At 40.1% G+C, this 22,039-nt stretch overlaps 4 protein-coding genes across 5 annotated transcripts in view; 2 read left to right on the top strand and 2 right to left on the bottom strand.

Moving 5' to 3' along the window:
- LOC128256765 (zinc finger protein 33A) overlaps nt 1–22,039 on the top strand; it is a 181,192-nt gene that overhangs the window by 16,586 nt on the left and 142,567 nt on the right. The window lies entirely within an intron of this gene.
- Nucleotides 7,696–9,818, bottom strand: LOC128256735 (bromodomain testis-specific protein). The gene is made up of 2 exons (XM_052987269.1): nt 9,657–9,818; nt 7,696–9,600 (listed from the first exon to the last, which is right to left on the bottom strand). The coding sequence occupies exons 1-2, from the start codon at nt 9,657–9,659 to the stop codon at nt 7,696–7,698; spliced, it is 1,908 nt and encodes a 635-aa protein (XP_052843229.1). The 5' UTR covers nt 9,660–9,818.
- On the top strand, nt 14,397–17,723 carry LOC128256734 (uncharacterized). Its single transcript, XM_052987268.1, has 3 exons — nt 14,397–14,522; nt 17,191–17,520; nt 17,577–17,723. The coding sequence occupies exons 1-3, from the start codon at nt 14,397–14,399 to the stop codon at nt 17,721–17,723; spliced, it is 603 nt and encodes a 200-aa protein (XP_052843228.1).
- LOC128256769 (protein windbeutel) lies at nt 18,142–20,548 on the bottom strand. 2 transcript variants are annotated; one of them, XM_052987375.1, is made up of 3 exons: nt 20,284–20,548; nt 19,811–20,151; nt 18,142–19,184 (listed from the first exon to the last, which is right to left on the bottom strand). In XM_052987375.1, the coding sequence occupies exons 2-3, from the start codon at nt 20,084–20,086 to the stop codon at nt 18,687–18,689; spliced, it is 774 nt and encodes a 257-aa protein (XP_052843335.1). In that variant the 5' UTR covers nt 20,087–20,151; nt 20,284–20,548; the 3' UTR covers nt 18,142–18,686. The 2 variants fall into 2 exon arrangements, with proteins under 2 accessions (XP_052843335.1, XP_052843336.1); XM_052987376.1 differs by having other exon boundaries at nt 19,811–20,147.

Raw genomic sequence — 22,039 nt, 5'->3', positions numbered from 1 at the left:
AGCAAGCTTTAAAGAATTCCATTTAATCAGACCAAGCTAATTTTGGCAAACAGAAGCTTTTGTGAGTTTTGTCCAATCTAACGATCTAGTAGAGATGCGAACCCGCGAAGCCCATAGGTATATTACCTAAATGAAATCGAAGGGAAAGGAAAGAGATTCCCAGGGAATTGCAGAGCCAATTTATTATGCCTTTGTTCGGGACAATCATTATCCCCGAGGCCCTTTCCCCAAATCGACGCAACCTGCTGAACACACGATCAGCTGCGATTGCAACTGCGCTCCTGACTTGCAACATGTTCCCTTTTTTTTTCCTCCGTCCGTGTGACTTTTCCGTGTGATTCCCTGGCTGCGCCCCTTTATTCTCTCGATCGAATCAAAAAGTTAACTTTTCCCAGGGATTCAGGGATTTCATCCCGCATTTGTGCGTGTGCGAGCATCCTGTTGCATGTGGCCCCCGCCTCCGCAGCCACAGGAGCAGCAATCGATTTGGGCATTCGCTTTGGTTTGTCCTTCGTCCTTCGGATCGGGATTCCCAGCTCTTTGTGCACTGCCATAATTTCTCGTCATTCTTCTGGTGGCCCTTTGTTGGGTTTGGGTTATTGAACTATTGCTTTGCCGGTTGCACAGGTGATAATTTTTAGGGAATTTACTGCGCCATCACTTGTCGCAGCAGTTGGGGAAAATTGAGGAAAACGCATTCCCCATAATCGCATCAATCGCTTGTACTGCCAATGTTAGTCCACCCCTTCCCTTTGTTATTCCGGATCCGTAGATGCTGCAGTGTTTTCCGAAGTTGGCCCAAGAATTTCTCACACATTTCACGTACGGCAGAGTGCAACTAAGTCAACAATTGCACGGCAGGTATCCGCATCTCGAGGCCCAAAGACAGGCGCAAATTATTTTGACAAGTGGCCGAGAAATTGTCCTCCATTGTCCGCTGCCACCAACAAAGACGATTGTTGGCCTGGGATGCTGCTGCTGGTCGAGAAGAGGAGAAGATCTGGCTGCTGCTGCAGTTGCAGTTTGAGTGACAGGCCATTATTGGGCTCTTGGAGATCGCAGCAGACCAAGTGGTGACTTCTCTGCTCGCTGCCATTAGATAAATATTGCAGCCCATTAATTACAATCAAAGTGCCACACACACACTCGAGGGCATTTCTATCACTCAATGTCTAATGACAGTGCGAGTCGATCAATTGCCAATATGTTTAACCCCTTTGTGGCTTTATTTGCATTTATAACGAAGTCTGCGACATGTCAATTTAGTTTTATCATATTGCTTAAATGTGATTAGATATTCTCTCAGCAATACTTCATTGTGAACAGAGTCTTCTATTATTAAAATATTATTAAATATAAATGTACACATCGAAAAACATAAGAATGGCTTAAAATATTCTTAAGAAATCTCACACTGAAAAAATTGTTAAATTGCTAATTTTTAGCACCAATTAAAAAAGTGTGTGTAAATGCAATTTTTGTTGTCTTAAGAAAATTAATTTGACCAAGAGTTTATAACACGAAATCCAGATAAAAATGACTTATTACAAATTTATAATTTCGCTTATGATAGTTTTTTAAGGAAAGCCACCTAAACGTATTCTTATTGGCACACGCAAAATACTCAGAAACCTGCAATTATAATGGTTTTCGATGTACTTACCATTGTAACCACCAAAGGTCATTATAGCCAATTTAAACTGTACTCGCTGGTACAGTCAGCCCAATCTATTTTCAGTCTTATTTATTTTTCGGCGCTGTGCGGCCGGAAATCGCCAGCAATTGCACGTCCCTTGTGCGTGTCTTCCAAAAATATGTGTGTTTTCCACTTCTGTTTTCCCGTTTTCCTGCATTTTCCGCCGCTTCTCGCCTGTGGAATAACAAATAATTAGCATTAACCACGCAATTGAGTCGCGGCGACGCAATGTTGCATTTAATTTTCGGGAAAATGCGCTGCACATGTGCATGCGAAAGAGACGGGTGTAGGGGCGGAGAGAGAGACGGCAGCAACTGCAGCGCGATAAAACATTTTTGGTAATGTCAACAAAACGTCGAAGAACAACGACAACAAAGTAAGCAACGAACCAAAGAAAACCGGGGGGAGGCGAAGGGGGGGAGATAGCGAGGTCGCCATCTTGGCTTTCCCAGAAGAAGGGGAAATTGGTAAAAACACAAGATACTCGAACTTGTGGATGCACAGATACACAGCCACGCACACTCACACTCACACTCACACTCACGCAATTGTTGCATGCCTCGTGAGGTTTCGGCTGCCTTTTTTCGGTCTTTGGGATCGGCGGCCCTACGCCAACAAAACTGGGGCCACATCACGATTTGGCCACGATCGTGGCATTCGGAATTCAAATGCTGGCCACGCCGCCTCAGATTGCATAATTGCCACGACGGCACGGCGATCATCGAACCTTCAGGGGAATACAACACCTTAAATGCACTTTAATTGATAGTTGCTCGACACTTCAATGCTGCCTAAATGGGAAACACATTTAAAAACAGATACCATTTGTTTATTTTCTTATTGCAAAATTCGTCAAAATTTTCGAATTTAGTTTTCGCAATTTTATGTTTGCAATTTAAAAGCTGAGTTTGATAAAAAAACAAAATGTTTTTCGAAAGTGCTCTTTTGATACGTTTAAATTAAATTACTAAATAAGTTACCTTTGGTATGGTTGTAGCTCCATCTTTACTTAATAAAATAATATTTTGTTTAAACGGGCTAACAGAATCACCTTCTTTTAGTTTAACATACTATAAATGGTTTTTAATTTATTTTAATTTACTTCTAGACAAATAAAATAAGAGTGTGTTAATTTGTACTTGTGAAATAGGGTTAGATAGGTTGTTTTGATAAACATAAAATATCGTTAGCAAAAAAACTCTTAAATTGAAAAAAACCAATACAATCACCAATCAAAATGGCTATTTTCTTATTGCCTAATACTATTTCAAATTATATGGAAAGTTGCTTAAGAACGACCCCTATGTGCATCATTAGCCCAACAGTTTGATTATCTGTTCGGGCAACGAACATATCTTATTATTGAGTGTGGCTAATTTGCCCGCAAGAGGTCAACAAGTCAGGACAATGGTCAGCGATGCTGCCTCTCGCTCTGGCACACGCACGGCTGGACCAGTATTCAATACAATAAAAGGATCTGCGAACGAAAGTGAAACCAGGATCGATAGCCTCGAGCGATTCGAGCGACTGACACACGCTGTCCTTTCTGGAAACAAAGGCCTCGAAATGCGACAAATTCAAACAGTTTTTGTTTGGAGTTTCGTTTTTTTTTTTTTTTCTCTTGGGTTTTTCGAATGCATGTTGCTTTGTTCGAGTCAAAGTTCCCAGACATCTTTTGTAATTGGATCCTTTTCGAGAGCCAGCGATCCCTGCGCGTGTGAAGCGCGACGAGTGCGCGTATATCTATTTTCATTTTCGCTGGTTTCTCCCAAATTCCCAATTTCCCATTCTTCGTGCGTTGTTTATGTCGCATAAAAAACCGAAAACGGATCCGAGGGATACTTTTCCCTTCCCCAATACACCCGCACTTCCAAGGGTCGCTGGAACTGGCGTACGGCGTGTAATTTATGCCAAATATGATAGCAGCGAATGTTTGTCCTGGGTGTTTACAGACATCACGTTTTCCCTGTCTTCTTCTTTGGTTTCTCCTCGAGTTTCCACATGGAAAGTGACAGTTGCAGATCCGAGAGCGATAAGAAAAGTCTGTCTACTCCCCAAAGCCAAAATTTTTACTGTAGATCGTGCACAAAAAGAAAATGAGATTGATACCAAACATGTATAGTATTTAGCATCGACTTATTTTTTAGACCCTTAAGCTTGTTGTAAAATAGTAATACTGTCTACAATTTTGTCTTCATTAAAAACTTATTCAAATTTACGGAATATTCTTTTAAATAAAGAATTCACTTAATTTATAGTTATTACATTATAGGCCAAATAAATAAGTTTTTTGAAAAATTGGCATACATCTAAGTGATTATGCTGCTGAGAAAGTAAAATATATTTTTGTGGATCCTGTTATTGTTGGGAAATTGTTTATCTAACCAACAACATGTTTTTGTCTTAGCCAATACATATGTTGACATGCCAATATATTACATAGTATTTAAAAACCAAAAGAAAAACAAATTTAATTTAATTAACTTTTCTGAATATTTTTGTGGTGCGTGTTGTGCAGAAGAAGCTCCTCTTTCCCAAGAACAAATTCATAAAGTTAATACTAGGACTATCCAATTCTATTGTGGTAATCTAACCAATGTATACTGGAAACTTTTACAATTTCAGCACCATTTTGTATTTATCAAATCGATAAGAAGTATCACGATTGGAAAATGCCAACTCGACTCGGACTTCAAGTGTCGTCACGGAAAATGTTCCCAATTACATTTTTTTTTCAACAGGGGGGAAAATGCCTAATGCCAAGGCTGTTTATCTCGGAAAAAAATGGCCACCCCTTGGAAACCGCAACGCGAAAAGCCAAAGTAAAGCAGGAAAATATTGCAGGAAATGTGGAAGCTCCTGTCGCATTTTTAACGCTTTTTAGCATAAACAACAGCGGCAAGAATCGCAGAAGGGCCATCTGGGGGGTTGGTGATATATAAATATATATAATATAGTAAGGTTTCCACGTCTGGCCGAAGTCTGCTGCAGCTTTGGCTTTATTTTCCGGTTTTTTTTTTTCCGCTCGTTCGTTCATTCGATTTTCAACCCCTAGGCGAGTGATACAAAAAAATTTGCATGTGGCCCGTCGCGCATTGTTGTTGCTGCAAAATTGCCAGATACAAGACACACGCACAATCCACTTTTAATAATGCACACTGCGTGTGTGTTCGTGCGCTCCGGAGGGAGGGTGTTTTGGGGTGTTTTCGATAAGTACTTTACGAGAGACAACCCTCGTTTTGCGGATTTTTTTATGGTCCGCCTTTGGTAGTGGCAACATCAAAGTTCATATCCTGCTTCCTGCGGGAACAGGGGCGAATTTCCCTGCGGTGGTTGCTCCTGGAAAAGGGGAGTGGAAGTGCCTGGCTTTGGCATTGGCTGCTCCTTGCAATTTCGCAACATGCAGTGACTCTTCGATTGGTTTTTTTGGCGAATCGCAGTGGCGATTTCGCAACTTTTCCAGGGTTTTAGGGGTTGGGTTCAGGGTGGTGGTGGTGGCTTGCCAAAGAGGAGGTGTTTTGAACCAACGAATCATGTGCGAAAATCGTGCAAAAATTAGAAAGTGTATACCATATAAAATTGTTCATGGGTAACTAGCCTTAAAACCACATTTCCATTTTCAAATTAATTTAAGGACATAGAGCTATCAAATTGTAGCTTTAAAGTAAAGTTGGTTTCACTAAGATTTAAACAGTAAAGGAAAACTTTAATTTCAATAACTAAAGGAAAACATCGTTCCGGGCAAAGATAAATATTTGAGCTTTTTTAAATAAATACGAAATATTCTTTGGCATAAAAGTGTCTTCCCTTAAATAATAGTTATTCCTTGGAAGACCATAAAATAAATTATTTTAAAAATTCGCATAAATCAAACCTTTTGCAAAATGCATTTCTAACCCCTTGATAAAAGAGTCCATTAGTTTCTTGGGTCCTAAGTCGAGGAAGTCTACGATTCGGAATTTGCATAATAATCAGGATGAAAATAGGGATACCTTGAATATGCAAATGACCAAATCAATCGAAGGCTAAATTAAAATCGATCAAAATTGATTTGTTGCCCGGTGTGCAGAAACCCAAACACCGCACCCCGAAAACCTCGATCACTTAGGACCTCGATGCCTCCAAGTCCAGGACATCGACATCGACGAAGGAGTTGAGCGAGGAGCGTGAGAAAATCTCCTTTTTGCACTAGTGATTTACATAATTTTTGGGCAAGTAAATTGCATGCGCATCTCATGCGGACCTTATGCAAATGAGCGAGGCCAGTGGTGCCGTCTCGCTTCAACCCCCTGCGGCCAAGGGACAAAGGACGAAGGACTCAGGACGAAGGACGACTCAGGTGTGCGAGCGTGTCGGCATGCTGTGAGCGAGGCGCCGTCCACTGTGCCCATAATTAACCCCTGTCTGCAGCATTTCCCTTTTTCATTCCCATTTTCACTTTCGCTGGCATCCCGGTCCTTTTGGCAGTTTCGCAAGTCGAGGCTTCTTATGCAAATGAGAGTGCATCCTCACCCTTTTCGCCAAGTGAAAATCTTATGCAAATTTCCTTGCTTGTGGAAAACTCCTTCCGCCGCGAGATGCGAGATCTGCGTGATCTCCGCTCTAATTTGACTGCTGGGTGTCAGGTACTGCGAGCATCCTTCCTCGCTCCTTTTTGCTGCGATCGTGAGAAAGTTGGGAAATTTGCATAATTTTTCGTGAAAATTTTTGCCGGCTACGTGATCGTTGCAAAGACAGTCGAGATCGGAGATCCTAACTCACTGATCTCTGATCTCAATTTCCCTTTTCCATCCGATGGTTTTATTTGTCGGTATGTGTCAATGACTTCTTGTTTGACAAAGACTTAAAAAATATAAAATCTCATTAAATATAAATTAATTTTTTTAGCTTGTAAATCTTAAGGATACGGTTTTTTGAGTAATGTTTTATTTATATGAAAAATTGTTTATATATAATAATATAAAAATTATGACCTTATTTTTTAACAATTGTACTGTGATACAAAAATTTTAAAGAAACCAAATGTCCGGCCTAACTAATATAACTAATATGTTTTTTTTTTATTTTATTTTTTAATTATATTAATTTAAACATTGTACACTGTTGTTCATAGTTGTATTAAAGCTGTTGATAAAAAGTTTTTAACTATGTATGAATTATACTTTCGCTTTTAAATCATTTGAAGGACTATCAGTTGGTAAAGGGGTTACATAGGTTTCCTCGTACAAAAACACGTCTTATGTTCAATATTTTTTTTTCATTTATAACTTGTAATATTTTATTTAAATTTATTTTGAAATCTCAAAAAACATTTTAAGATTTTGTGAAACCTTTTTTTGAAAAAGTACTCTTCAATAAACTAGGTATTGGGAAAGGAAAAAAAGTGACAATTGTATTTCTGACAGACATTTAAAAAAATTCTTATTTTGGCGAAAAGTTCTCTACATTTATTATTTTTTTAAATTGTTGTAACTTAAAAAAGACCTTGTGAAATATATAATGAATATCTGTGTAACATTTTATTAACATCGGTTGAGTATTTCGCGAGAAATCTTGACAACCGACTTTAAAAAAAGTTTCGTGAAAAATCGTTTAAATTTTTAAGCGTCAGTAAAAGTGGGTAGCGAGCTCCAAACTTTTGAAAGCTGTATCTCCAAAACTATCACACGAATCAGTTCGTAAATTTGGGACAATGTTCAGATAGAAATTTAAGAAGAAAATATAAATAATTAGATTTTTTGAGTCCATGAAACCCCTTAATTGATACAAAAATTAAAATGCGAGCAAAAGGCTTAGCAGAATTTATAAATGAGAAAACCTTTAAATATTTGCTGTTGCATAATTGATCGGTTTTTGTTTGCCCTTTCAAAACGATTTTATGTTAAATATAATATAAATAAACTTTCCAAATAATCCCAAAAAAGTTACACAATTCTAGTTTTGGAAAGTAAGAAGCTTATAGTGTCTCATATATTATGAAAAACGTATAAATAGAAAAATCAAGTACAAGCATTTATGGAATCCAATTTGCGTTTGGGCGCAGGACTTCCTTGCTCCTCATCGTCGGAGGAATCGCTGCTGGAACTGTCGCTGCTGCTCGAACTGGAACTCGAACTGGAGCTCGAGCTCGAGCTCGAGCTGGAGCTGGAGCTGCTGCTCATCTGCAGATCGTCAACGAGCACGGAATTAGCCGAGCCAAAGGGTTTCTTCTGCGGGGCAGTTGTCCTTCTCGGGAAATTCATTTGCTGGGAGGGAGCATTGGTCGGCTCACCCGCCCGCTGCCTCTGGGGACTGGGTGGACCAGAGGAGTCATCGCTGGTGTCACTTAGATTGCGACTCTCGCCGACACAGCCAACTCCCAGTTCGCCACTTTTCAATCCTGTTGTTGCCTGGTTCAATTTGGCGGAAAGAGGAGCACTTGGACGCTTCCGCACTACGTTACCTTTATTAATATTTGCATTCGATTTGAGGTTGTTCAATGGAGCTGCATTTTTGCGTCGATTTCTGTTCAAGAGCTGTGTAATGTCCATCAACTGGGACTGCAAGGTGCGCTGTAGACCCTCCTTCTCCGAAGGCTGCATGTCCTTGAGGTTTAGCTTACTGTGAGCCCTCATGGCCTTGGCCACGGCCCGTTTCATCAGGACCAGGGTGTCCGCCGCAAACCCCTTGACATCGAAGCTGAGGTCGCTACAAGTCTCCGAGGACAAGCCCTCGGTTTGTTGGACCATGTGGATTATCTCCCTCATGGCCGTCGAAGGCAGTTTGGCGAATAGTTTCTGAATATTACGTCGTTCTGTGTCATTGACCGCATCCATTGGGGCTTCGTTACCCTCGTCATCGGTGGACTCATAACGGACCGCAGTGAGCGCATCCACTTCACTGCTCTCTAGCAAGTCCAGAGCTGGTTTGCGATCTCCTTGGTTCAAATCCTCCTCTTCGCCAGCCTGATTGGGGCTCAATCTCTGTTCTCTAAAGGCATCTGCTCTTGATGCTTCCAGCTTATGTTTAAGCTTGCTTAGGCTGGCACTGAACGCCTCCATCACACTCCTAGCCTTCGAGCTCTCTGGCTGGAGGCACTGCATCAAGCCATTCTCAGCCAGCTCGGCGGCTCGCAGTAGCTCTTTTAGATCCGCCTCAGCCAAAACTGAGCTGCCCAAAGAACTAGGCATTTCAATCATGGATGCTGGCCGATTGAAGGCTCTTTCGTAGATCATTTTGGCCGGATCGTGGTACTTCCTGAAGATGCCATCCACGTGCGAGCGGAACTCGTCGAAGGTCTTGAAGTAGTGCTTGTCCAGTTTCTTGACCAGCGAATCCCACTTGGTATTGAAGAAGTTGCGGGCCGTGGTATCCGCCTGGTTGGTGAAACACTGCAACTTATTCAAGAGCTCCCGGCACAGGCGTTCGGTGTGAGCTGAGGTGGCCATCAATTTGGCATTGGCCCTCGACTTGCCCACCGCTTTGGGGTCCTTGTTGCAGACCACCTCCGGACCCTTGGGCATGGCCTTGATCTTCTTCGAAAAGAACTTCTCCAGCATTTGACCCTTGCGGAAAACCACGTCGCCCGGCCGATTGAACATGAAGCAATTGCGGATGATCTGCCGGAAGTCCGAGATCGCCTCCTCGATGTCTCTGTAGTAGTTGTTCTGCACCCGTTTCAGAATCGTGCCCACATCCATGGGACGATCGATGACCGCGTAGTAGGTGGGCACCTTCAGAGCCTCCGTGTCCACCGGTTCCAGAAAGTCCAGAGCAAACTTCTTTTTGCAAACCTCGTCCAGTATGTGCTTTTTCAAGTAGTGCATCTTGTTGGTATACTGACCGGCTTTTCCGGGCTGAGGCATAACCTCCGGTTGGACACGATTGGGAAGCTTCAGTTTCACGGAAAGTGACTTGTGACTGGCCTGCAGAGAGGGTTTTTCTATAGGAAGAAGCCCTGGAAGCTCTGTTCTCTACTCACCATTTTGCCAATTTACTGGATATTTCTCAATTATTCGGGTCAATTTGATTAACTTTTAAGTATTTTTAGGTTGTGACCACTTTGGTCTATCAGTTCTCCATCAATACAACGTTTAATTCGCTTAGAAAACGCGTTAAGTTGCGGTGCAAATTTTGCCCTGATTTTTTTGGGCACAAATTTTATGCTGAAAAAAAATGCATTTCCGCCCTGGTTTGTCATCTTGTCAGCATAAATCGCACTGCCTACTGCCATTTAGCCAGCACTGCCGGAAAGTGTTGGGCAACTTTTCCAGGGATGCTAAAAAATTCCCCTGACCTTCAAATTCTACTCTCTTCTTTAGAAAGGGAAATAGTTTATATGATCAAAGAGTCCCCAAATCCACTAATAAGTTTTTAGTACAACTACAAGTTTATAAGTATAAGTATACTTACATTTTAAATCCTTAATGATTTCCACCTTTTCGTTTAACGACAGTGTGCCAATTATAGACCGGATAATGGGCTATTGGAAGACACAGAAACTAAAGCAAACAATGGCACATCAAAGCAAACAGGAAAAACAACCACCCACCCATTCCACCCACCACCTGACAGCCTCCGCCCACCACGTATTTATAATATTTTGCACCACTTCACAGGCTTTCAGCTCTCTTTACTCAGCCTCCTCTGAAAATGTGGCAATGGGACATAAAAACTGCTTTTTGCAATTTACATCAACATTTTTATCACAACACCACCCACCCTGCGTAGAGCACAACAACAACATGGTTTTCCTATTTGCATACATATGTAAGTGTGTCCCATAAATACAGATATACGGAAACGCCCACACGCCCGCCGCCCATTTCGGCAGCCTCCTGCGTCTTTTTGCGCACTTAATTACACACGCATACGCTTCATTCCACTTTGCGGTGCTACTTCACCCACCCATCCACCCAATGAACCACCCACTGGAGGACAGGCCTCCACTTCCATCCACGAGCCACCGCGGTGGGACAGGCCCACTACGGAAATAGACACGGGGGCACACTCTGGAAAAATCACACAAAATGGAGGTCACTCATTATTTTGTTATTGTAATCCAAATCGATAACGCAAATTAATAAGAAGAAACTAAAGTGAAGTAGGGAAGCTAACAGAAAGACAACTTTTGGGAAAGTTTATGCAGATTGCTTTAAAACTAAGAGACTAGTTGAAGAAAGTTAAAATATACTGTAAGAGTAAAAAAGATTGAATAGAACTATGTTATAGTATGGCTTATAATTACAAAAACTAAGATCATAATCAACATGTGAAAGATATTTCTAAATAAAAATGGATTTTCGTGTGTTTTTTCTTAATTTAAATTAGAATACTACATTCAGAGTCAAGTTTGATCTATGATATATTGATAAGTAAATATATATTGTTTATTTACATTACCCATTTAGTTACCCATTACATTAGCCATTACTATATTTGGTTTCCGATTTACAAATAGGTTTAAACTTAACAGGGTTACACTATTTATTTTTGTTCAGAAACGAACCAATTGGAAAACAAAAAACAAATAATAAACCCTCAGCCAAAAATATGTGTTTGCTTCATTTTAACATTAAAAATTTCCCTCCTACAAAGTTTTCTTGGTACAGTCCTCTCTTCGTACTTTGTGTATCCTTGACTAAGGACTCCTCGGACTGCGAATTTGTTGCTCTTTAGGCCGGGCACTCACAAAAAGGCGACTCACGCAATCGCAGGCTCTACCTGCCAAGGTAGGCCAAGGTGTCAATGTTGCCTTATCATCCCAGGAGTCGATCCCAGCCCCGACCTCTGACCTCTCGCCCCTGCCAACGTCCACGTCCAGGTCCTTGTCCATTCTTTCGTTAATTTTATCTCTGACGGCGATTAATGCGAATAAATTTTATAGACGAAAATGTGCACTCGCATGTCCCGTCTGCGAGTTTTCCTCTTTGTGTTTGCCCTCGGACCTTTTCCCCCGCCCCCGGAGCGTCTCCTCCGTTTCCCATTTTCCTCCAGGCCTTTGGCCTGCCTTGGGCTAATGTTTTCTTTCTGACTTTTCTGACTTTTGTGGCCATTGTGCGCCGTCTGTTTTGGAGTATGTGACTTTTGCTGTTTGTCTTCGGCACCTGCAGACCTGCAGTTGTTAATTGTTCGATTCCCGGTGCTTACGCGATCTTGCAGCTCTCTCAGGATCCCTCGGCGATTCCCTGTTTTATTTATTTTTTTAGCAATTGCCGCTGACTCAGCATCCGTGGATGCGGCGTGGAAACTCGGATACTCGGAGTTTTCCCCCCAACCCTCAATTAGGCTAGGGCTCGGCATCGAAACGGCATCCAGGTACAGGCTGTCCAGTGCAGAATAGATACAAGATGTGATACAAACAGGTTTCCCATTTCCCATTTTCTTACCCTCGTCGTGGTCGCGACACTTGTCCCGCTCCCCGATTCCCTCCACTGTGTGCGATGTGTTAACCTTAAGCGATTTCTGACTTTGGGTCTCTTCTCTGGACCCCATTGTTGCGACCCTGACTTTTTTCTGATTTCGATTTTGATATAAAAATCCGCCCTAACAAAAGGAATCCGTTTCTAGCTGTGGGAACGCCGCGAATCCTGGCCAAAGGACAAAGACGATCGCCGATAGCGATCGCGGCCAAAAGATGCAGGTTGCCTGGGGATTTATTTATTTCTCCCTGCTTTTCTTTTTTCTTTGGGTGGGAGCGGCGCACCCACACACGCACTATTTATGGATTTCCGTTGGGAATGGCGGAAAAGCTATGCGCTCGCTCATTTTATTCGCGCCGCTCCCGAAATATAAACCAAGTCAAATGAGTCAATGACCCGGCGGAAAAGTGGAAAAACCCAACGGCCGAAGACGACGAAATGTTGCAATTGCAATTCACCAATTTAGCTGGCTGCGCCCGCATCTTGGTCAATAAAGAGAATTGATTGAGAAATTGTGAAAATAAATTGGAAATGCAAAAGAGGGGGGAAAGCGTGTGGCGTGAGTGGTGAAATGCCCACAATTAAATGGCAAACAAATTTCCGCCAATTATTTGACATTAATTATGAGCCTTCAGCGGATGAGGGTCAGCGGGATGGCAGTAGAACCTTTTCAACTAAGAGGAACTCCTTGGAGCTCCTCGCTGGATAAAGGGTTGTTTACCTTTTCGAAAAGCCATGCTGGTGCTATCAGATCACCCATGAATCTTAATCAGCGAAGCGTTCGGTTATGGCGGTTTGCATTTCGCCGCTTTCCCAGGCGTTAGTCAAAAACAATCGAGTTTTCAACTCCCCTGCCACTTCTTGCACATGGAAAAAAAAGTTTACAAAATTATATTAACAGAGCCATTTGTATACTAAAACAGTATTTAACTTGTTTAATAGGAAAGTTGTGTAGTTATCCATAGTCGTCAAATGAATATTGAACAGAATCTAAAGCAAATATCAATAAAAGTCATAAGCAGAAATCATCATTAATAAGCAAAAAATTAGAAAATATATTATTAATAAATTTTCAAAAATTCACAATTATTTGAAAGTTGGTTCTGTGCGTAATATGCATTCATGGGTAAAATCTGTCAAGCGTTTCTTTCGGGCCCACGGAAAATGCCTCAAGAGTCATTGACTTTGGGGCACCAAAACCAAAAACGCATCTGCATGCGGTGCAATGGCCGATGACGCTGACGGCCCAAAACGCCAATCGACCAAGACGCCGCTCTGCCCCGCCCCCCGCCCCCTGCCTAACCAATTAAGCCATGAGAAGCTGCCCCAAACTGCAATCAAAGAAGGCTGGAGGAAAGCAAAAACCTCAAAATGAAACATTTTTCTCGAGGCCCGTGTCCGAGCCCGAAAAACGCATTACGCGATGAGGAAAAGCGGGTTTAGAGCTGTTAGCCGGACTACCTGTGCAGGTTTTTTGGCCCCACTACTACTACCATGAAGAAAGAAGGCCGCAAAAAACCAACAGCAACAACAAAAAACGATCATCGCAGTCGGGCGAGAGTCGTGAAAATGGTTTTCTTGGCTCAGCATCATCACATCGGCCGAAAGTCAGTCCCGCCAGACCAGATTTCATATCGCTGGGGCCGGGGATTACACACTTTGTGCATTTGCCGAGTATGGCTATAAGTTTATGGCCTGACCTCGCTGCGAACCCTTCCCCCCACCCCCACCCCCTTCGATTGATTAAATACACTTTGAAAACAATAATTCACCGGCCTGCTCAGATTATTAAACGTTCGTTCTAAAATATTCTGAAAATTAAATGGAATCATTCTTATGAAAATATGTAACATATTATTCGTTTTTTAATAAGTCTAAAAAATTTAATGGAATCAAACTTATGATAATATTTAAAATATAAACGTGTATTAATTTTTGATATAAATTGATTTTTAAATAATATCTGAATAGTTGTTTAGTCTTTCACCAAAAATATACTTCTAAGTTAAATAAAAACTATAAGGTATGGAGATAAATACAATTTTTTGTTAATACCTCCTAGCAATGAAGACTTAAATTAAAAAGAACTGTTAAAAAATAAACTTCTGAAGTTTTTTTGTTGTCACGCAACGAAGCAGTAAATTAAATAGTAGCATATATTCCAAAAGTATCTTTTCTATTAAAAAATAATTTATTTTTGATTTGACACAGAATTCTGCCAGTGTATTTGTGACTCTATATGGGTTGACAATCTTGTAGGCGTTTTGAATCGCGGACGGGGGGGAATACAGCGATTGGAAATGGTAATGGGACCGGGATCGGGATCGGGATCGGGATCGGGATTGGGATTGGTATTGGGAAAGGGAATAAAAGTCGGGATTGGGATGCACATTTCAAATGTGCAGCGATCTGCAGCGGCTGATAAAGTAAGAGTCGGGCCCGAACCTGTTTAATGGCCAAAAAGCGATCGAAAAACGAACGAACAAAACGACAAAATGAAATGCATAAACGTAAATCTCGCAGCAGGTAGTCCCCGGATGGCCAAGATGGAGGTGGGGATGTAGATGGAGATGGGATGGGATGGAGATCTTTGGCTGGACCTGCAACATTGCGTTTGATGATGACTTTTCGGTCTCGCCGGCGACAATAAATTTCTCAATTTTCCTTGTGCTCCAGATTGCTGCTCCTGATTGTCCTGTCTGCACATTTTTTTACGCACTATTTGAGCAACACAACAACTGCGCACTTGCCAGGTGCATAAAATGGGGTGAATGGATAATCAGCTGAGGGGCAGGGGCAGATCCGAGGGTTGGGGTTAAGGTAGGGTTTCGATTTCTGCGTGGGCGAGTTTCTTGATTTCCCAGGCCAACGAAAAGGGTTCTCAGATTGATTGATCTCGAGAGACTGATGCACTTGCCTGGAAAACTAAATATTTGCATCACTCTTCCCTGCTAGCAGATAAATCTCGAGTTTAATCTGCGGTTGCGAGTGTGTGAAAATTGTTTTTCGCCAGCACCAGCAGAATGCTGACTTTCCAATTGAGTTTTCCGCTTTTTACTTGCCAATTGGCAGAGCTGCGGGTCAAAGGTTGCTGCTCAAAGAAATGCAAGACAATTGCCAAAAGCGGGTGCTGCTGATTGTGATTTTTGTGCAGTGCCCGTGATAAGGAAATGATTTCCCCTCACAAGTAAATAATACCAGATTTGCTCCCCCTGGGCGTATGTGTATCCGCTGTCCAAAAAGTAAAAAATACACAACAAAGTGCACCCAAATAGTTATCGCAAACAAGCGGAGCCGAGAAAAATGCGTAGACAGCACCGAAAAAGTTCATTGACTTTCGCGCACAGAAACAACAACAGCACGCATCTTTTTAGTGCGTTTATTTCTGCACTGAAAGAAAATATTGTAGCTCAGCTTCAAAAAGCTCCATTTTAAAATTAGAATTGGTTAATATTGATTTAATATATTTTTATTTCAGTTTCAAAAATTTTTTTGTAAAAAAAGACTGTGATGTTTGCACTACTTTCAAAACAACAATATCTTTTAATTAAATCTAATAGGGAATAGAAAAGTGATGTAATGTGATGGTAAATAAATATAAATAGATTAACTGGTTTTAGTAATTTAAAAATTAAAATAACGACCTTGGTTGTGTAACTATTTGACATATGTAATTTTTTAAAAAACGTGAAACTATAGTAATCAATATTAAAAAAAAAATAGAATGCAGGGAAATTTAGAAAACATTTCTTATGAAGGCTTAAACAAGCTAATGAATTTTCACGCATATTGAAATCAAATTTGTATATACATAGTATTGTTTCAAACGGTTATTAAAAAGCTATAAGCACAGACATTTTTGAGTGTGCTGTTTTTGAACAGAAATAAATATGGCTGCCCCAACTCAGCGTGTGCACAAAAGAGCAAACTCCAAAGAGTGCACACAAAATTACATTAAAGTGAAAATGAGCGATAACAACGCAAACACAAATGCAGATACAGATACTGGCATAGAAATAGATACGCATACACGCACTAACACAGACGCAACGCAGCGCCACCAGCAGCAGAAAAAAAAACAAGAACAGCAACACCCCACCCCTGACCGCCCCCCTTCAGTCCCCCAGGCCCCCCAAGCTATCCACCATTCGAGAAAACTGCACGGCCAACGCAGCCATATTTATAAAGACAAAAAAAAAACAAGCTCGCCATAAAAATTCGTTTTTGCTTTGGTACGATCGAAAGAACGAGACAGCCTTCTCGCCCCATCTCATCCAAGTGCATTTTGTATAACACTTTGCTTGTTTAGTGGGGTTGGGGCTGTTTCTCCTTCTTCAAAGCTGATCTGATAGAAGCCGAAGCCTAAAGTTTATCCTAAAAGTATGCTATGTTTTCTTACATCCCCTTTCAAAAATATTTAGGTCTAAAATTGGGTTGCATACTTTTTGGGGAGCTACAGATATTTTATAGCTATATTTGGTGTGTTACAAAAATGTAGTATACAAAATTATTTCAATTCTTATATTTTAATAAATAAATATTCATAAATTGTATGCTTTAAAAAAATGGTGATCTATAAAATTATGGGAAGCTGAACTTTATACACAGTTTAGCTTCCATAGTTCCACCTTTTTAAAGAGCCATCTTTTACATACATTTGGTCAAACCACTAACCACTAATACAACATATACTAAAAATTAAAGGGTATTCGACGTTCGGCAATATTGGTTTGTATACAAATCGAGCCATAAGCTATATTGGCTCACATTGCTGACAGATTTTTCAACAGTAACATTTATCAACTACAGTTTATATTTAAACGATTGAAACGACACTTATTTGCGTGTTCAGGGAGCTGCAAATATTGTACTATTATCAAATCATAAAATTAAAGCTTGAATTCAAAATCAAAAAAAAAAACTTTGATGGTCACAAACATTCAATATTTATTTGCAGTCTTCAATTGCAACTCGTTATGATCAGCCATGTATCATAAGGTTATCTTCTTTGGAGTAATTGTACCAGTTTTCTTTTTAGTATGCAGCGTAAGATAGTTTTGTTATTATATCAAAATCTTGGTTATCTACATATAACCTCTCACTCAGGAAGCACCCTTTGTTAAAATGACAAACGTTGTCTGTGAATCATACAACAAATCATGGGCCGTTTTTCATTATTGTCGACTGAAGGCCTATTCGCGCAATAAGACCAGCCTGAACATAAATGCAACGTTTTTACATCCAGCCAACAAAGTATCCCTCGGATTGAAGTTGATGAAAAGGGAAAATGGCTATAAGCCATTTCTGTTTGATTTCACCATCGATGCCTGCAAATTTTTACAAAGGAGAAATAATCCCGTCATCAAGATGTTCTATGAGTTGATTAGAGACGTATCTACATTGAACCATTCATGTCCTTATGTGGTAAGATAGTCTATTTAAATTCGTCAACTGTGTATTCTATCGTAATTTTTTCTTAGGGCTTGCAGGTGGTAAGCGACCTTCATCGCATTACATTTCCGGTACCATTTCCAACTGGAGATTACGGACTGTTTTTAGATTTTATATTCGATGGTAAGAAGCAGTTCTGTGTAAATATTTATGTTCACATGGTAGAGGATTTTTAATTGAAAAAAAAATAAAATATTCATCCGATCCGGCATATGTACTTTTGGGAAAGCATCACCAGACAGAGGGTATTATAAAAAGTATGCCCTTTCTTACAGATTTTTCGCTTCATTCACCTAGTTTCTTCATATCGAAAATCAATAAAAATGGTAAAAATGATATTCAGAGTATTAATATTTAAATTAAATATTTGATCATAACATGTAATACCTGTTACATACTTTTCAACTATTTAAGTATACCCTGTTACTCAGTAAAGGGAATACAAACTTGTGTATGACGAAGGGCTTTCAAGTTAAAAATCATTTTGATATTTAAAAAACTCTATCGGGGATTTTTATTTGTGAACTCTAAAATAAAAGTCTTTTTAAAATTTATTGCTGAAAGAAGACTTAAATAAAATCAAACAAAAGGGGGTTGTTTTCGTATTATTTATTGTATTTAATTTAAGCTTTACAAGTGTTTGAAGTGTTTCGGAAGTGTATTGTGTTTGAGAGCAGAAAATCGGGCAAATAAGTGTTCAAAAATGACATTTTCGTCCCCGTTGTAAAACAGATTTAACAAAACCCATATATGTACCTCTAAAAATATTTTCCAGGTTTGGTCGTCTGGTCTTAAGTGTTTCGGAAGTGTATTGTGTTTGAGAGCAGAAAATCGGGCAAATAAGTGTTCAAAAATGACATTTTCGTCCCCGTTGTAAAACAGATTTAACAAAACCCATATATGTACCTCTAAAAATATTTTCCAGGTTTGGTCGTCTGGTCTTAGCATGACTAAAATTAAGATTATTTAAAATCCAATTATCTTTGGGATAAATACAATATTTATGTGGAGCCAAAATTCGTTTGGTTTATTCTTATTTTTTTTGTACATTTACACTTCTGGACCAAGATCCTGCTTTATAATAGAACATAAAAGATTTTCTTATTTTGTACAGTTTTAACAGATTAACATCGACAAGTTTAGAGCTCCTCCTTCCCGGACGAGGTCTTTGTGACCTTGTGAACTCTGAAGGCCTCCAGGATGTTCAGCTTCCTCTGGAGCTCCAGCTTCTTGGCCTCCGTGACCTTGCCGGCCTTAAGGCGCAACAGGCGCTTGGTCTCCTCCTCCAGGAAGTCGTACCCCAGCTCATGGATCTTGTGCATATAGACCAGATAGGCCTTGGCGCTCTGCTGCTCCTCGGGATTGGCCAGCTGCTCCTGTTTCTCTTGCAGGATCTCGATGAGACTCAGTTGCTCCGCATCGGGCACATTGGCGTAGTTCTTCAGGGCATCATTGAACTCCTTGATACAGCCATCGCGACCGATGTACAGTGGTGTGTTGCTACTGACAAAGGCCTTCAAATTATCCAGCGTAACGTCCATGTGGCTGGGGAGCTGGATGTACTCCTCGACACTGCCCTTGAACAAGAAGATAGCCGGAAAGTTCTTATCGTCAACTTTGTAACGGTCGCCCAGAGCCTGAAAGAAATCACATTGATATTTTTTATATTAAAAAATTTATAGATATAGGAAGACTGCTTCTAAATATATTCAACAAAACAAATAAAACAAATTAAATTAAGTTCAAAGTAAGCTCCCGTATACCTAAATAAGTTGCAAACGAATTAGTATTCATTTCGTTTTAAGGACAGTTAAAAGCAACAAAATTTTAAAAAAATGTATAATCCTTCTATATTATTATTTAATAAGATTAATTCGAATATAAAAGCAGTCTGATCAGGCTATTAAACAAACATTTAGAGCAGGGGTGTTCTTATGCTTATGCACAATGAGCTCATTTGTTTTTGTAATTGCATTTTTCGCAATTTTGTTTTTGGATCGCCAATTTGTTTTTGCTCGTTTTTCTCGGTTCTACATTGACTTTGTTATTTGTGTGTAAATGTTTTTGAATTGTGTTGGCAAATGCACTACCATAAGTCAGTTTTGAGCAACCCTGATTTAGAGCTTGCTCAGATACAATGTTGTAGTATTACGGTGTGCAAAACACGCACTGGGGTGAAAACTAATGGAAAATGTGGCAATTAAAATGGTTGCTAGCCCCACACTCAAGCCCGCCACTGATCTTGTATATTTTAAAACCTCACCTTGTTCTCCAGTTCTCCATAATCCTTAATGCCCACGGTGGCCACTAGTAAATCTTTAGTTGCCTTATGGGCGGCCTTCGAGAAGGCGGCAAAAGCCTCATGTTTATCACCATAGGGGAATGCAATGTCGAACTTAACAATCGCGTAGGGAAATCGCTCCACAGTCTTCTGGAAGTTAAGCTCATCCAGGTCCACGCAGCCAGTGCAGGATATGGCCCAGGTGGAGGGGAGCGAGTGGAAAGCGGCCAGCAGCAGCGTCACCAAAATCCGCATCATCTTCGTGGCAAAAACAGAGACTTCTGAACTTGACCCTACACTTGCCGGTTGTCAGCGCGGACTGGCTTCAAAACAAGAGAGGAGCAGAGGATTTTAGACGTTGAGTTGAGTTGAAAAGTTTTATTCTTCTGGGTTCCAATCCACTTTTCGCTTCGCTCAGCTGAATTTCGTACGCCTGCCCCGGTTAACTCACTCACCTGGGCTCTCTGAAATTCTGAAATTCTCGGTTTTCTCGGCTTCTCGATCGAGTTGAATGACACGTCAGTGAAGCGGTGGCTCTCTCTCTCGGTTAAAAACTCAAAAACTCAAAAACCGGCTATTCTGTTGGCCAACTCTTGTTGTTGGTTCAGCTGTTTCGGCAGTGACTCTATTGTAACGCTCGTAGGGAGATTTATTATGTAATGCCTGGTGTTTGACGTGTGCTCGTCGTTTTTGACAACCGCTCTCAAATCTAGAAATAATTGTCATCCCAATTTTAGAAAAACATTGATGCCAAACTGATAAAGAACTCATTTAAGCCAAAGTGATCGTTTGGCCAATAGAGCGTGCCACCTGAAGCCCGGCCATTAGGCTTGTTCACAAAATGACAGTGCAAGCGAAGGCTACAGGAAGTGGTAATTTAAATTGTACAAGATTGTCTTTTGGAACTACCACTACACTTGAGTACCCTTTAATATGAACATTTTAGTTCTGAATTATAATTATTTCCAATTTTAATTTTAAATTGTTGGTACAGTTTAAAATTCGCTCGACAAAAACTATAATTTACAAAGTTTTCGTATATTTCGATAATTATACATTCGTTAAAATTTTCGAAAACACTGCCATTTCTAAGACATCTGTATTTAAAGATGGCATTAATGCGATTTAATTGAAATAAAATCCTGTTATTATTTTAATAAAAATGTGTGCCAAGTTAAGAAGATAAAAATTAATTTTTTTTAAGATTAAGCGAGTAAAAGTATTATTTCAATATGTTTTTTTTTCTAATTTGTTAAAATATATACATGCTTCCAAAATTTTTTTTATTTTATTTATTGTGCAATTTGGATTGTTTAGCTAAGATAATGATGATATGATCACGGACCTTTGACTTATGAACATTTTTAGCTGCCATAAGTAATCTCTTTTGCTAAAAGCTATATTATTTTTTAGTCCAGCTATTTTTTTTCTGTCTAATACTTTAAAAAAAATACTTTTTTATTGATCTCTAAAAAACAAGCTTTTAAAATTCAGAAGGACTTTTTGAAACAAACAATATTTTTTGTAAGATCAATAATATTTGATAGAAAATCGTTGCTATCGAATTTGGTTAAAGAATTTTTCCTAGCCTACTTTTCAAATTAAATATACTCATCGTTCACCATTAGAAAGTTATAGAAGTACTTTTGCATCAAGCAAAGAATATAAAATCTTTGATCTGATAGCTAAAATATTTTAATGAGCTAATGCTTGAACACAATTTTACGCAGAGTAAGCTTAGTTGATCGACTCTTTTCAAGGGGACTGAAGCAAATGAAAACACCTGCTAGTGGATGGAAAAACTAACCCCGTTTGCCATAATTTTCATTAGCCAGAAATTGAAATTATCCTGGCGCTAGTCCCCCCCCTCCCCCCTCCCTATTCCCCTTTCCCTCCTCCATCCTCTTTTGTGCTGGTTAATGGACATTTTCGGCAATTGTCAATTAATAATTCATGTGTGCGGCACACATGTTGGCCACCTCAGTCCCTAGCCTTTACCCGATTGCCACTGCCCCGCCCCCTGGCAGCCAAAATAGTTGGTTTAGTTTTTCCATTTGCGGTTTCGTTTGTCCACTCTACGGAAAATTGAACATCACGGCACGCAATTCGGGAAGGAGAAACGGGAAAAGCGTTGCGAGCTTCACACGATCGATATGGCCGACTGGTAAATTATCTTTTCTGATGGGTGGGCGTGTTCGTGGGAGGTGGGTG

Source organism: Drosophila gunungcola, assembly GCF_025200985.1.
Source record: "Drosophila gunungcola strain Sukarami chromosome 2R unlocalized genomic scaffold, Dgunungcola_SK_2 000027F, whole genome shotgun sequence".
Classification (NCBI taxonomy): domain Eukaryota; kingdom Metazoa; phylum Arthropoda; class Insecta; order Diptera; family Drosophilidae; genus Drosophila; species Drosophila gunungcola.
The sequence above is the reverse complement of the archived record's forward strand: the minus strand, read 5'-3'. Positions and strand labels throughout refer to the sequence as shown.

Excerpts from the sequence above, each read along its gene's own strand:
- LOC128256769 (XM_052987375.1), bottom strand. The coding sequence starts at position 20,086 with ATGATGCGGATTTTGGTGACGCTGCTGCTGGCCGCTTTCCACTCGCTC. Across the intron at positions 19,185-19,810 it reads ATGGAGAACTGGAGAACAAG|GCTCTGGGCGACCGTTACAA; the intron begins GTGAGGTTTTAA and ends GATTTCTTTCAG.
- LOC128256734 (XM_052987268.1), top strand. The coding sequence starts at position 14,397 with ATGGTAATGGGACCGGGATCGGGATCGGGATCGGGATCGGGATTGGGA. Across the intron at positions 14,523-17,190 it reads GATCTGCAGCGGCTGATAAA|CCTCTCACTCAGGAAGCACC; the intron begins GTAAGAGTCGGG and ends ATCTACATATAA. Across the intron at positions 17,521-17,576 it reads ACCATTCATGTCCTTATGTG|GGCTTGCAGGTGGTAAGCGA; the intron begins GTAAGATAGTCT and ends ATTTTTTCTTAG.